General features: G+C 41.4%; 1 protein-coding gene across 29 annotated transcripts in view; it reads right to left on the bottom strand.

The window, feature by feature from the left end:
- Positions 1-14942, bottom strand: part of LOC144591791 (receptor-type tyrosine-protein phosphatase delta-like) — a 1768335-nt gene that overhangs the window by 16288 nt on the left and 1737105 nt on the right. For all 29 annotated transcript variants that reach the window (XM_078395814.1, XM_078395847.1, XM_078395838.1 and 26 more), the window contains 5 exons: positions 12892-13177; positions 10894-11072; positions 6988-7114; positions 6235-6360; positions 1168-1322 (listed from right to left, as the gene is read on the bottom strand). In XM_078395814.1, the coding sequence (XP_078251940.1) occupies positions 1168-1322; positions 6235-6360; positions 6988-7114; positions 10894-11072; positions 12892-13177 (873 nt within the window). The remainder of the gene's footprint in view (positions 1-1167; positions 1323-6234; positions 6361-6987; positions 7115-10893; positions 11073-12891; positions 13178-14942) is intronic.

Below are 14942 nucleotides of genomic sequence, written 5' to 3'. Positions count from 1 at the left end.
TCCCTCCAACTGTGCCTACGCCGGCCCCTCTGTCGACCGATTACCGTACGCGGTCCGGTCGGGTTGTGCGACCACCAGTGCGTTTCGTGCCTCCGGATCTGGGGGGGGGTACTGTGGCGGCTCCCAAGGGTCGGGCCATACTACTACCGACCCCTCGGCACGGGAATGGACCAGTCCCGGGAGGCGGTCCTGGACTCAGGTATATAAGGACAAGGTTTGGGCGCCAAGCCATTCCGGCAGACTAGACCCGTCTGAGACCCACGATACAATAAATATACCTTCCCAAAATACCTGGCTCCTTGCCTTTATCGACGCGCTACAGAGCAATGTTTAGTGGAGCACAAAATAATCAGACAAAAAAACTATGGCAGCATGCAACACAGAACGGGCTCTTCTGCTCACTCTGCCCATATTAACTGTCTTATTCTTCATGTATCCTAAGAATAGATGTGGGGTGGTTTCACAGGTGGTAGAGTATAGAGCCCAGTCATTTGAAACTGTCGTGTGGAGAAATATCCTCTTGCTCTGGTGAATCTTTGGATTTTTTCTGTCCCTGAGTGGTGAAGGTTGGATCATTAGGTATATTTAAAGTGGTGATAGATAAATAGTTGAAAGAATGAAAAGTTAAGAGTGACAGGAAACCGGCACAAAAGAGGAATAGATGACCACAAAGGGCCTGGTGGCCCACACCTGCTCATATTTTCTTGTGTCCAAATGATTGAAACATTTTGCATCAAATTCCTGTCTCTATAAACTGGAATCTGACATCTTCATTCCAAGTTGATGATATCTGATTTCTTTCCGAACAGAATATTAAATAGCAATTGTTAGGAATTTCAAAACACCCATCCTGGGTTTGCCAAGTAGAGTTCCACTGGGGAACACAGCCTTTCCCCGATCTCATCCCTTACGTGAGGTTATTATTAACCTGAATTTTTATACATGTGGCATCCCATGGTCATTAAAGATTCCTCAATAGTTATATTCAAAAGGCATATTGTGGCAGCTTGTGTGCCATTTTATTAATTGCTTTGCAACACTCCAAACTATCATTACACTGCACAAACACGTATTTTATTACTGGCTGGAAATGTAGTTACCTTTTTTGCTTTAACTGCTTCCCCAGTACAACCGATCAAGACAAGGAACATTAAACAGATTACTCACCTACAATGAACACTGATGGGTCCATCCTGGCCAAATTGCTCTTTTGTCTTGTGTACTTGGCCAATGAAATCAATAAACCCTTCTCCAGACTTTGGCACTCCTTGCTCTGGCCAGTCAGTAAATTGGAATTGCCTCACCGTGCGTGACTGACCATCCTGTTTCACCCGATAGAAAAGGAACACATATGGTTGGATACAAATCAAGATAGACACAAAAACACAGTTCAGTTGAAGGGCCTTTATTAACCCTGATTCTCTTTTCACCAGACACTGCTGGGCCTGCTCAGTATCTCCAGCATTTTCTATTTCCATAAGAAATATAAGCTTTTCAGAGACACTCACATAACTTTTTTTTTGGAAGACCAATTAACTGGATAGCCAATTAATTTGATGTAACAGTTTAAAATATTGCACCACCGTCTTTGAACCCATGTATTTTTAAATTAATGCAGTATATCTTCATTTTAACATTAAACTTTTGGCAAGGTGTTGTTCTTGTTTAATAATTGCTTGGAATTTTGGAAAGAGAAAGGTTGATAACGTTATAGTCTTGATAACATAGCAAGGCAAATCCTTAAAGGGCCTGTCCCATTTAAGCGATTGCCGGCGACTAGGCTGTTGCCGAACGTTCGCCGGGGTGTCGCGGGCATGATCGTGAGGAGTCTTCAATGAATCGTAGCGGATCTCGGCGCTTTGCGGAAAAAAATTCCAGATAGAAATTTCTCGGCCACAGGTGGCTTGTCGCCAGGTATCGTATTGCGAGCGCTGTCACATGCCATCCCCAGGTTTGCTAGGTTGGCGCAGATGCATTTAGAAGCACGTAATATTAAATTAAGAAAAGGCATTTGAAGATACCAGAAGATAGTTTTGTTTAACCAATTTATTTACCGTCAGGACATTTGACAGATAGATTGGAGGCCACAGTTTGACGGTCAGGCAAGCGTGGGAATTTTGCGATGTTTCCGAAGACGGTGTAATCTCTTAGCCAGGTGTTAGTTTCACAAAAAAAGTCACTTCTATCGACCTGACTCGGCATTGTCGTGGTCATTGTCGGAGGGTAAAAGAAAATTTCGGCGATCTGCTATGACTTTGACAGTCGCCGGCAGTCACCTTAAAAATCGCGTAACTGGGACAGGCCCTTAAATCAAGTGCTATTCTTATGAATATTAAGAGCAACATATTTATTAGTCAATTCGCAATATTTATCTTATTACGTATAGCTGGAGAGAAATTTAATTACAGATACTAAAACTACAGGTTTACATATCTTAAACTGGTAATGATAACAGAAAATTAGTTCAATCATTTCTAAACCAGTCTTCTTGGAATGAAGAAGTTGAATAATTATAGCACTGGTAATAAATTGTACATTGTTCGAGCTGGTTTATATTTTCCATTATCAGGTCTGATGCCGAGTCTGTTAAATCTGAATACGGGCCAGGAAACAGGAAAAAAATCCTTTATGCCCTTTAAAATATTATGTTTTAATATCGTTAGTATTGTTATTGTGACTCCATTCCCCTCTGTCCTGTCCCTGTCCTTGTATTCAGATCCATCCGACTAGTATACAGCAGCACTGAAATAGATCTTCCAGGCCATTCACAAATTTCCAATGCAGTAAACCATGAATTTACTTGCAGTTTCCAGTTACAGCCTTCAATAATATTTGTTTAACTTGCCCATTTTTGACATCTGATGCACAATTCCTCATAGATAATTGTAACTTTCTGGAACTGGAAGGGAAGCTTGCTGATTTGTCCAATAATTTATGTCAAGGCAGTTTATGATTTTCACTTTTTGCCCTTACTCTACAAAGTAAATTCAGAGCATCCTTCTTCTTGGACACTGTTCCATTCGCCTCAGATCAGCTGTCATAAGGTCATAAGTGATAGGAGTAGAATTAGGCCATTCGGCCCATCAAGTCTACTCAACCATTCAATCATGGCTGATCTATCTCTCCCTCCCAATCCCATTCTCCTGTCTTTTCCCCATAACCTCTGACACCTGTACTAATCAAAAATCTATCTATCTTTGCTGTAAAAATATCCACTGACATGGCCTCCATAGCACTCTGTGGCAAAGAATTCCAAAAATTCACCACCCTCTGACTAAATAAATTTCTCCTCATCTCCTTCCTAAAAGAAGGTCCTTTAATTCTGAGGCTATGACCTCTGGTCGTAGACTCTCCCACTAGTGGAAACATCCTCTCCACATCCACTCTATCCAAGCCTTTCACTATTCTGTATGTTTCAATGAGGTCCCCCCTCATTCTTCTAAACTTCAGCGAGTACAGGCCCAGTGCTGACAAACGCTCATCATCGGTTAACCTACTCATTCCTGGATCATTCTTGTTCATCACCATCTTGTTATTAAACTTCTCCCGTGGAAGATTTGCCCTTGCAACTAGTGCCCCAGTTCCAAATAATTGCCCCTGTTCCAAATCCTTTGCCAGTCCAAAGTCCTCGGTGAAGTTGCATCTTTCACAGAACTCTCTTCGTAAAAGCCTCCAGTCAGATTTCAATTGCAGCCAGCGTGGCATTACAAATCACAAATGTTAACCTATGTACTGACTTAGAGGTCAGTCCCTGCACTTTGGGACCTGACTGTAATACTTGACATGGTGTACCACATCACATGTTTCCAAAACCTCAATTCCCCAGCTTGGTGGAGTTGGGATGCTGAGGTAGAGATTTTGCTTGTATTTACCTAATTGTATCCAGAGATATATAACCTCCAATGCTCTTTCTGTCCCGCAGTATTGTGTCCAATGTGATCCCTGCCACAAACTCATTTCCCTGGCCATGGACACCATCCAGACAAAATGAACCCAACTCTTTGTTGCCTTGCTGGCAAAGCCGAGACCTTTGGAATGCAGATCTTGCCTTCCCCTTTGGATACATGTCCAATTCTGTCATGTTACCCAGTTCCATCCCTGCCTCTATTCATCTCCTGCTGAAATCTTTGCTCTCATCTTTATCAATCCTTACGCTGGAGTACAGCTGTACATTTCTGGCCTGCCTCCTCCTCAAGCTTGAGGTCATCACAAACCTATCCCCATTGTACAATTTTCTTCATTGGCATGGTTGAAATTTGTTTGATAATGCAGACTGTGCATTCAGCCATGCTAACTGAGCTATGTAACTATAAAAAGTTGTTCATAACATATTTGTGTGCTTTATTTAACTACTCCAATACCATGAATAGTTTTCTGAGGCACAGTATTTCACAACCCTTTAAACCTTTTTATGGCTTCAGCTTGGACAGCAGGGGGAGAAAGATTTCTATAGCTAATGACTTAGAGCATCTTAACCTCCATTTGCATTGCCCTTTGAAGAACTGGTGTTAGGAATGTGGGACCTGCAGGATTATTTCAGGGGAGAAGGCCGGAGAATGGGGTTGAGAGAGAAAGGCAGATCAGCCATGATTGAATGGCACAGTAGACTCAATGGGCTGAATGGCCTCATTCTGCCCCGATGACTGATGGACTTATTTGAGGATAGGCTTTTCTAGCCAAAGTCGTAATGCCTCTCTTTCATCTGTAAAGTCACCCTCATCTTTGGTCTAAATGCTGGAGTAACTCAGCGGGTCAGGCCTCATCCTTGGTCTATATCCTTACATTGTGTAGGAGGCACAGAAGAACCATTGCTTGAGTTTGCCTTCACACGTCATTTCTACTGTCGAAAATCAGGCTTGGATTGGAGAGCATTAGCTTTAAGAGGAGGTTGCATAAACTTGGATTGTTTTTTCTGTAACATCGGAGGCTAAGGGGAAACTACTTAAAATTGGTTAAAATTTAGGGAGACATTGGGTATCCGTCAGACTCTCTTTCCCTGTGTGGGACTGTCAAATACTTGAGGGCATTGCTTTAAGACGAGGGGGAGAAGTTTAAAGGAGATGTGCGAGTTCTTCTTGCAGATGCCTGGAAAGTGCTGCCAGGGAAGGTGGAAGCAGGTAGGAAAGCAATGTTTAAGAGGCATTTAGAAAGGAACATGAACAGGCAGGGAATAGAGGGATACCAAATCCGATGCAGGCAGATGCGATTAGTTAGATTGGCATCATAGTTTGCACAGACATAGTGGGCCAGAGGGCCTGCGTTGTACTGTTAATGGGTAGGAAGGAACCGCAGATGCTGGTTTACACCAAAGATAGACAGAAAATGCTGGAGTAACTCAGCTGGTCAGGAAGCATCTCTGGAGAAAAGAAATAGGTGACGTTTTGGGTGGAGACCCTTCTGCAGACTCAGTCTGAATAAGGGTCTTGACCTGAAATGTCACCTATTCCTTTTCTCCAGAGACGCTGCCTGACCTGTTTGCACTGTCATGGGTTCTCTGTTGTGAGCATAATTTTAAATGATTTCCCAACAAACCTGCAGGTGCTTGTCATCCCTTTCAATCAGCACAGGTTTTAGGACCTGCTTTCCTGCATTTGGTCCACTTGGGTACAATTCCCATGCCTGTGATTTATTCCCCCAGGATAAAAGGGCAATATCATTGCAAAGCACCTGAACATGCTTTGTGTTTGTCGTATATAGATCATACATATGGAAGCCATTGACCAAGCTATATCATGCACCAAAACCGCATTCACATTTCATTAACAAGTTATACATTTCCCAGAGCTTAAAATCAAGCAGTACAACAATGAACTTGTAGGCACCATTTCTTTGCAATATAAGCCATGCTTGGATTCTCACTCAAAGCTATATAATTGTGTTTTTTTTAATCGTGTCTTTGTAAAGCTTGATTTTCATGAATATTAGAGAGTCAGATCACTATGTTCCAAATTAAATGCATTTGTACTGCAGCTGAGATTCTAGACAGACAACATTTCTGGGATGCCAGGTTGTTACTTCCAACTTCAAAATTCAGCCCATGAAGTGTCTAAAAATGCTAAAACAAAAATAGCAGTGACAACAAGATACACCAATCTGTAATAAGGTCGGGCAAAAGTGGGTCCCATACATATAGACCTGTCTGTGGATCCTGCAGAAATACTATTTGTCAGCTTCACACATAAACATAGAGTGGATGTTCACTGAGAAATGAAAAGGGAAAAACAGTAGACTCACTCTTGCATCCGTGACCTTGAACTCTCTGAGAATGTACTGAGGCATGTTGTACTCTGCCATGGGATCAACGACAAAATACTGATACCTCGCTGATCGCTCTGCAGGCCAATACTGGTGACATTTCTCCTGTAAAATGCAAAGACAATTGTAAATTTCATTGCAGTTCATCACCTATTCCGTTAATTTATTGGGGCCTCCTTGGTGTTAGAATGTGAAATGACACACTCTGTGAAGTTGTTCTAATAGCAGTTTTTAGTCGTACTCTCAAGAGGTGTCTTGTTAATCGCAGGTATGTAGCTGATTTAAAGACAGATTGGGTTACATTGTTCAATTAGGCACTTAAGGGCTTTCATTTATGTTTGGCTGTGTCTAGTGAGAACTGAAATATGTGAATTTCCAGTGCCTAATGCTAGAAAATGTCAAAAACAAACAAAAGGTTTTCACTGTACCTCGGAACACTTGACAATAAACTAAACTGAACTGAACTTACAGCAAGTGGTGCTCAACTTGAACAGTAAACGGATTAGATTTGCAGAACAACTTCTCATTAGGTTTCTGATACTCTTTCATTTTCTATGTCTTGCCAACACATTCCTCTTCATAGTATATCTTACAGGGTTTGGGGTTTTCCTTCCCAATACTGAAAAAGCGAACTAATCTCCTTTGTCATGGGTTTGGAGAAATGAGACTGTAATAAGATACTATTCAGTAGATGCTTCCAAAAGGCATGTTCTCGGTGTGTGTTACACTTACTCTGCCCATCTCTCTGAGCTTGGTGAGCATAACCACGATTGTTGAATTGTGCTCCCAAAGCATTCTCCAGAAATCTTCTGTTGTCTCAGCTAGGGGCCCTTGCGTGGCTATATAGGCTTTCTGCTGTCTGTAAACAAAACGAACCAACGTTCACATGTACCCACACTGTTACGAAACCACATTTATGTCCAACAGGTCAACAGCCTCCAACGTTCCTCACTCTTTATAAAAGAGTGGTCCACTCTAGTTGTTCAAATACAATAATGATTAAGAAAACAACACTTTTTACTTGTACTACAGAGAATACAATGCGATAGAAAGTGTGGTAAAATATTAGACAAAACAGTTTCGTTTTTGCAATTTTTTGCAATGAGGGACAACAAATATATTTTTATCACAAGCCCGACTTTATTCTGTGCAAACACAAAATGCTGGAGTAACTCAGCAGGTCAGGCAACAACTCTGGAGAAAATAGGCTACATTTTGGATTTAAACTCTTCTTTGGAATCTGTATTTGCGGTTGCTTCCTGGGCACCTATTCCTTTTCTCCAGAGATGCTGCCTGACCCGCTGAGTTACTCCTGCATTTTTGTCTTTTTTCGGTGTAAACCAGTGTCTGCTGTTCCTTCCTACATCTAATCATTCTGTGCAATATGTTAACAGAGCACAAATGAAGAACGTACTATTTTGTTATGTTTGCTGACAAAACTTTGCAACAGATTGTATACAATGAAAAGTCAAAGATTAGATCTTTACCGCAATGAGGAGATTAACTCCATGAAATAACAATCTCACAGGAGGAATGACATTCAAGCATTGTTCAGATTGTTGAAAAAGAAGGCATATGGTTCATATAAAGAAGATGACTTTAAAGTTCTGTGGCGTCTAGTTGTTACTGTGTTCTGGTCAACTCACAGCTGGGAATCACCATCAGATTGCTACCTCTGACTGAAACAGAATAATTTGGTGGTTGCAAGACAAAAAGCTGATGGAGAGACTCGTATGAATGCAGAATAATAACAATCTGGAAGTCCTGGTCATAGTCACGCAGCACGGAAACAGGCCCTTCAGCCCAACTCATCAATGATGACCAAGATGTCCCATCGAAGCTAGTCATTCGCCTGTGTTTGGCCCACATCCCACTAAACCTTTCCTATCCGGGTATCTGTCCAAGTGCTATTTAAATGCTGCTACAGTACCCACGTCCACTATTTCTTCTAGTGGGCCAGTGACTAGTGGGGTGCCACAGGGTGCACTAGCAGTGATGAGTGGGGTGCCGGAAGGGTGCACTAGCAGTGACTAGTAGGGTTCTGCAGGGTCAATGTTGGGACCCCAGTTATTTACAATATATATTGATGATTTGGACAAGGGAATTAAATGTACCATCTCCAAGTTTGCGGATGACACAAAGCTGGGTGTCAGTGTGGGCTGCGATAAGTTTGATACACCTCTGCGGGTTAATGGAATCTTAGGGATATCGGGAGAAAGCAGGAAGGGGCTATTGATTTTGGGTGATCAGCCATGATCATATTGAATGGAGGTAGAAACAAAATGCTGGAGGAACTCAGTGGGACAGGCAACATCTCTGGAGAGAAGGAATGGGTGACGTTTCGTGTCGAGGCCCTTCTTCAGATTTGAATTTAATTACATTTATTTTGAATTTATATTAATAAAAAAATAATTTTTGGACAGGAACAATATTGCATTAGAAAGTAGTGACGTTACCGAGGGACAGAGTTGATGTGTTGAATAATGACCACCTCGGATTGATTACAAGGGGATAAGTATATCAAAATAAGTAATAAAATGTGAGAGCGAAGAACTAACCCAGAGATAATGGTCTCTTCTTAAAATATTTTACTTTAATTTAATTTTGGACCTACTCCCACTAACAAATTTGGCCACCAACTACAACAAATCACTGATGTGTGAAAATAATTACAGTAATCTCATTACTGCATTTGAGAAATCATTTGCAATTCATTGTTGGTCAATTCTATGGCTGGTTTATAATTTGCAAAGAATAATCTCATCTCAGGCTTCACTGACTGTGAATGCACTGGAGAGGGTACAGGGAAAGATTGACAAGGGAAGTTCGGGGACGAGGGGAACACAGCTGCAGGGGTGGGCTGAAGATGCCGGGAGCAGGGGAGGTTAAAGTGAAGAATTGATCAAGGTTTTTGCAATCATGAAAGGTGGACATTGGGTCAAGAAAGGGGAAATGGCTTCCGATGGCTGAAGAATCAATCACCAGAGGACATGGGGTTATGCACGGAGAAATTAGTTTTGAGGATGTAGAGTGGTGAATGCTGATTCAATAACAGCCAAGAGAAAAGATTGCAGAGAGAGGGAAAACAAGGGAATGGGGTGGCTCTTTGAAAGATTCAGACTTTCTATGCCAAACATCTTCCAGAGCTGCACAATTTGATGAGCCTTATAATCTATATACGAATATTAAAATGCAAGTGCAAATATGACCTTTAAAATATTTTATTTTAGAATTTCTCTGGAATCTACTATTTTACCAATCTGCTCTTGATCTTGCGTTGTGCCACAATAGTTTAGCACAGAGAAAACGTATCTTCTGCTTATATTTGATTAAATACAGCTTAAAATATAAACTAAGTTTACTGATTATTAATAATCAGAGGGTGTTAGCCAAGAATACATTTTAATTGGATTTATTTCAATTCTATTGTTTGTTGAACCTGTACAGTCGGTCCCGTTATGGAAGAGGCCATATGATGAGGTACAGTAGCATGGTGGCTATATTATTGAGCCAGTAATCCATAGGTTGGGAGCAATGGTCTTGTACTAGAAGCCGCCAGCATGGCAACCAGTGAATTAAAATTCAATTCTCAAAATAAATCGGGATTAAAAACAATAGCATGGTGATACAAGGACCTGCAGATGCTGGAATCCTGAGCAAAACACATGTGCAGAGTTAACTCACCGTATCAGGCACCATTTATGGAAGGAATGGATAGGTGACTTTACGCGTCGGGACCCTTCTTAGGAAATTTGGTTGTCAAAACCCACTTGAAATATCCTTACCAATCCGGTTCATAGTGACAACAATGTGGTTGACTCCTGATATCATCTAAAGTGGCCCAGCAAGGTACTGGCCTGGGAGGTCGTCGGTATAGGTGTGTTAATCCATCACTGTGCAGCATTCCAAAGGCTTTGGCTACTTCAGGCTATGTTTTACATTAGGGTAAAGCATTTCCTTATGTACCAGTGCAGAGTGAGGATAGGGAAACATTTAAGTGACAGGAGTGGGATTATGTCTTTGGAGGCGTACGGTTGGAAGAAGATTGTCTGGCAGCAGCCATTAACTAGAGTACAGGTACTTTGTGAGGTGAGGTCTATGCTCAGTGAGTGAGATAAGAGCATGGGAATTTGGCTACAAGTGTGGACTTCCTACCTAAGGAAAGATGTACTAGCGACAGAGGGAATGCAATGTAGACTCACAAGATCAATTCCGAGGCTGGGAATCTTTGCTCCATGAGGACAAAGTAAGAAGACTGGGTCTGAGCTCTCAAATGTAGAAGAACGTAAGACAATCTCATTGGTTTACATTTTGAAGAGGGTTGACGGGGATGGGTGGGTGACGCAGTAATAACGGACTGCCGTGTCTAGAATCAATCTCAAAATATTCAGCAGTTCAATCACCACTGAGATGGGAAGGACTTTCTTCATTCAGCGAATAGTGAATTGTCAAATTCCTCTACCTGGACGGTTTTAGAGATTGCGGAGTATATTCAAGTCAGACAATGGATCTCGGAGAAATCAAGGGAGATGGGTTTAATACTGGGATACAAAATCAACAATGGTCCTATTAAATGGTCCAGCAAGGTTTCTAATCTTTATTATGTTCTTATGCAGATATATTATTGTTTTTGCTTACCTGTACCCATCGATGAAACTGGCATTGATGTAGTCCGAGCCCTCAACTCCTCTTATTGGCTGTAGACATACTCTTGTGGATTCATATGGCATAATATTAACAAGGCGATTCTTGAATTTGTTACATGGAAGATTGGCACTAATGAATCTTGATGTGTGAGCTTTCGTGTTAGCTAGACGCTGTGGGAAAACAAAGTACATTTTTTTGGAGGGGATATTTCAGAGAGAGAATACACTTTATAGCTACAACCAGGTTAAAAATGGATGTGGGATTGGCAGAAGCGAAGTGATGGGGATAAGGCTAGCAGGATGTTAAAACATCTTTGAAATATGTGGAGAAGCAGAAACACTGATTAGATAGGAGACACTTTACTTTCTCTGATCGAAATGTGGGAAATCTCACCCCATTTCCAATTGACCACCAGTTTACAGCATTCTGATGATAACGCCACCCATTAAAGCCATGGATTGAGCAGCCAATGTTCTTCAGAGGTTGGGTTTTACATTATTGGAGTAAAATTACCCTGCATCTAATTTGATGAGTAATCATCAACTAATCTGACGACTGATCATCAATACTGCCTGCATGTTATGTTCTAATTTCCAACATACCCTCAGCTCAATAAATAAAAAGCAGGAACGGGGTACTGATTTGAGATGACCAGCCATGATTATATTGAATGGCGGTGCTGGCTCGAAGGGCCGAATGGCGCCTATTTTTCTATGTTTTTATGTAATAGGTGTAAAACCCTGTGGAGATTATCATTGGCTTCCTTGTGTTCACCTAGATTTGTGACGATGACTGTGCCAAATATCAATACTGTAATAATAACTTTTCCTCTGAGTTTACTAATGTAAAGATCTTTGCCTTACAATTGGATTGCACAGCGTCAGGTTTCTGTGTAAAACAGAACTCAATTTCAATTGAAATAAAATTACTTGCAAAGGATGTCGTGGACTGAAATGGTAATTTTCCATGTTTCCGGGTTGTTTGTGAATGTGTGAAGGAGCGATGACATATACCGTGAAGTATGCCTGCATGATACGTGCAGAAGTTTGGAACATATGTGGCCCACTCATGCGCAAGTAGCCCTTCACAAGGCATGCTTCATTACTACTCACAAAACATTTGCCTAAAATGTTCCAGACTATTACCCTTGAACCTGCCTCACGTGGGTCCCTTATAATAATAAATGCAACCATTGTAACAGTTCATTTCTGGTGCTCCCACACTTGGTAATTACCACCCTCCTTGGGTGCTCAAAATCCTCGCCTAACCATCCCTCTCTCCAATGATCTGCTGTGGGTCACTCCAAGACCACCAATCCGTTGTCCAACATCTCCCTTTTATCTTACATTATCAATTGGCCAGGCAATCCGTGACTGCCTAGCCCAGAGACCTCCCTGTCAGCTCACCTTGCTTATTCTGGCAGCCTAGCCCCTACTGACCTTCTGGCCTGATGCTTTCTCCAATCTTAGACTTCTCCTGGAGCCAATCTCCCTGCAACCCAGATTTTCTTTCACATTATCTGCTCTGTGAGGGGAAGTGCACAATAGGACTGTGTTTCAGTATTCAGGTTCTGCTTTCTTGTGGCTTTGCACTTAACGCATTTGGCTTACATTGGGCATGCAATTTGATCCAAGTGTTCATTGGCCTTCCTTGCACCCTCTCCCCATTCCCACACCCCTCACTCTGGGCTCTGGTAACATACTTGAAAGGACCATTCTATATACTGTGATGCTTGTTGATCTCTGCAAGAAGGTGGACAGGCACAAAGGAAAGACATTTGCCAAGCAACAGGGTGAGTGATGGGAATGGAATGGAAACCTAATGGATTGTTTCACAGAGATCAGGTGTGTGACTTGATAGGCTGCTGCCCTAATGGCTCATACAAAACTGTAGACTGAAAAAAAAAAAGTCAATTACATTTTTTGACTGAGCAGTTTGCAACTCTGAAGCTACAGATAAGAATCCTATTTTGAAGAACGCCTCCATTACCTTGAACTCCAATTCCATGCCGGTGACGTTTTCTCCCGGCTCCACTTGTGTCAGCTTTTGGATGTATGCGTACAAGTTTCTGGCTGGCACTTCGGTATTTCCACAAGTCACTGCTTCAAGCAGTGCATCATGAATAAAGATATATTGGTCTTCAGTCTGTACCATGTAATTCCTCTGTGATCTCATTAGTGTTACGTGACCATAAATATCTACGGTTTTCTCATGCTTTATTCTCTCTAACATGGCATCTATTACAATGAAACATCCGGTCCTTCCAACCCCGGCACTGGAAAACAAAAACAAAAAGAAGGACAATATTGAATAAGCATTGGAGCAGATCCTTTGACATTATGTATCCTTCATGAGCAACACCAATGCAATCTCTCAAATCCTCCGGTGTTATGTTTTATTTATCTTAAAGATGATACATTTTGTGACCTTGCAAGTGCTTTCAGCTTTATATCGACGTAAATGGGCTGTAAAATTTCAGACTGAACTGGCTTTCAATTTGTCAATTTTGTTTCAAATGGTTTCAGCTTGAGTTTACCCCACCAATAATGATAACATTTAACCTGAACTTGGACATGACAAGTGTAATTTCTTTGACAAGAGACCGATGCTTTCCATGGGATTATAAACCCGACTTCACCATAAAAAGGTACCCGTTTCAAATCAATAGCAGCTCAATCCAATGGTACATTTTCCATAACTAACTCACATCCTAATACAGGAGACTAGCATTTAGCATACTGTCAAGCCTTGCTTATTGACTTTAACTGCATGAAAAAATTGGACAGATTTATCAAATACACAATTTTAATTAGTTTAGGTTAGTTTAGAGATACAGCAGTGAACTTGGCTCTTCAGCCCACCGAGTCCACGCCAACCATTGATTACTTATGTACCCTAGTTCTACGTTAACCCATTTTTGTATCCACTCCCTATACATTAAAGGTAATTAGCCAATTAGCTTACAAGCCCGTACGTCTTTGGGATGTGGATGGAAGCTGGAGCACCCAGAGGAAAGCCATGGGAGAATGTGCAAAAATCCACAGAGACAACACTCGAGGTCAGGATCAAACCCTTATCTCTGGCGCTGTGAGGCAGCAGCTCTACCTGTTGCATCACTGTGCCACTCCACAGAGAAATTATTTGTCCTTCTTAGCCAGTTTATATGTGAAGATTTGCGAAGATAATTTGAAAAACAAAAATTAAATGAAAAAATAAATCAAAAGGGATCAGATCAATTTCATCTCCACCATTTGGTCAGTCTGTGCTCCTGTCAAGAAGCATTAGCATGCGCATCGTATAGTGTTCACCAATGTGTTGTGGTTGTAAGTACATAGGACATGCTAGAGGGAATGGTGAATTACAATTTTTGTTTTTAGCAATGAGTCATGCCAAATCTCATGAATGGAAATGAAAGTCATACTTCATTGGTCCCTCATAGATTATTACTTTCATAAGACTCATGACTATTTGATCTTAAAGTTCTGAAATATATAGTTTCACTTCTTTTCCTATTTCAAGTTCAGGAACAACTTTCTGGCAAAGTATACCTTTTCTGGGTGCTGAGGTTTTTCTATAAAGTTTGAAGTAGAGGTCTTTGGAACCTGAAATCTTAATTGTAAGACTTCCCTTGCAAGAGGCAACAACCTTTCACAGGTGTCTGGGACTTAGCTCCACACTGCGAATAGAAAGTTGACTGGTGGTGTTTCTCCCCTGGCTTGGATGATACTGCTGATTATTGTTACTAATACCTGCACTGCTAGTAGGTATTGCAGATGCTGCAACTTTGAGCGAAACACAGGAACTTGAGGGGCAACTTTTTCACACGGTGGGTGGTGGGTATATGGAACAAGCTCCAGAGGAGGTCGTCGAGGCCATTACTATAACAACATTTAAAATACATTTGGACACATGCTGCAATTGAGCAAATTACAAAGTGCGGGTGGAACTTTGTCAGGCAACATCTGTGGAGGGAATGGACTGGCGATGTTTCGAGTAGGGACTCTTCAGGCTGATTGTGTTTTAGGAGTAAGTTTAAAGTT

The sequence above is a fragment of the Rhinoraja longicauda genome, chromosome 3 (assembly GCF_053455715.1).
Source record: "Rhinoraja longicauda isolate Sanriku21f chromosome 3, sRhiLon1.1, whole genome shotgun sequence".
Classification (NCBI taxonomy): domain Eukaryota; kingdom Metazoa; phylum Chordata; class Chondrichthyes; order Rajiformes; family Arhynchobatidae; genus Rhinoraja; species Rhinoraja longicauda.
The sequence above is the reverse complement of the archived record's forward strand: the minus strand, read 5'-3'. Positions and strand labels throughout refer to the sequence as shown.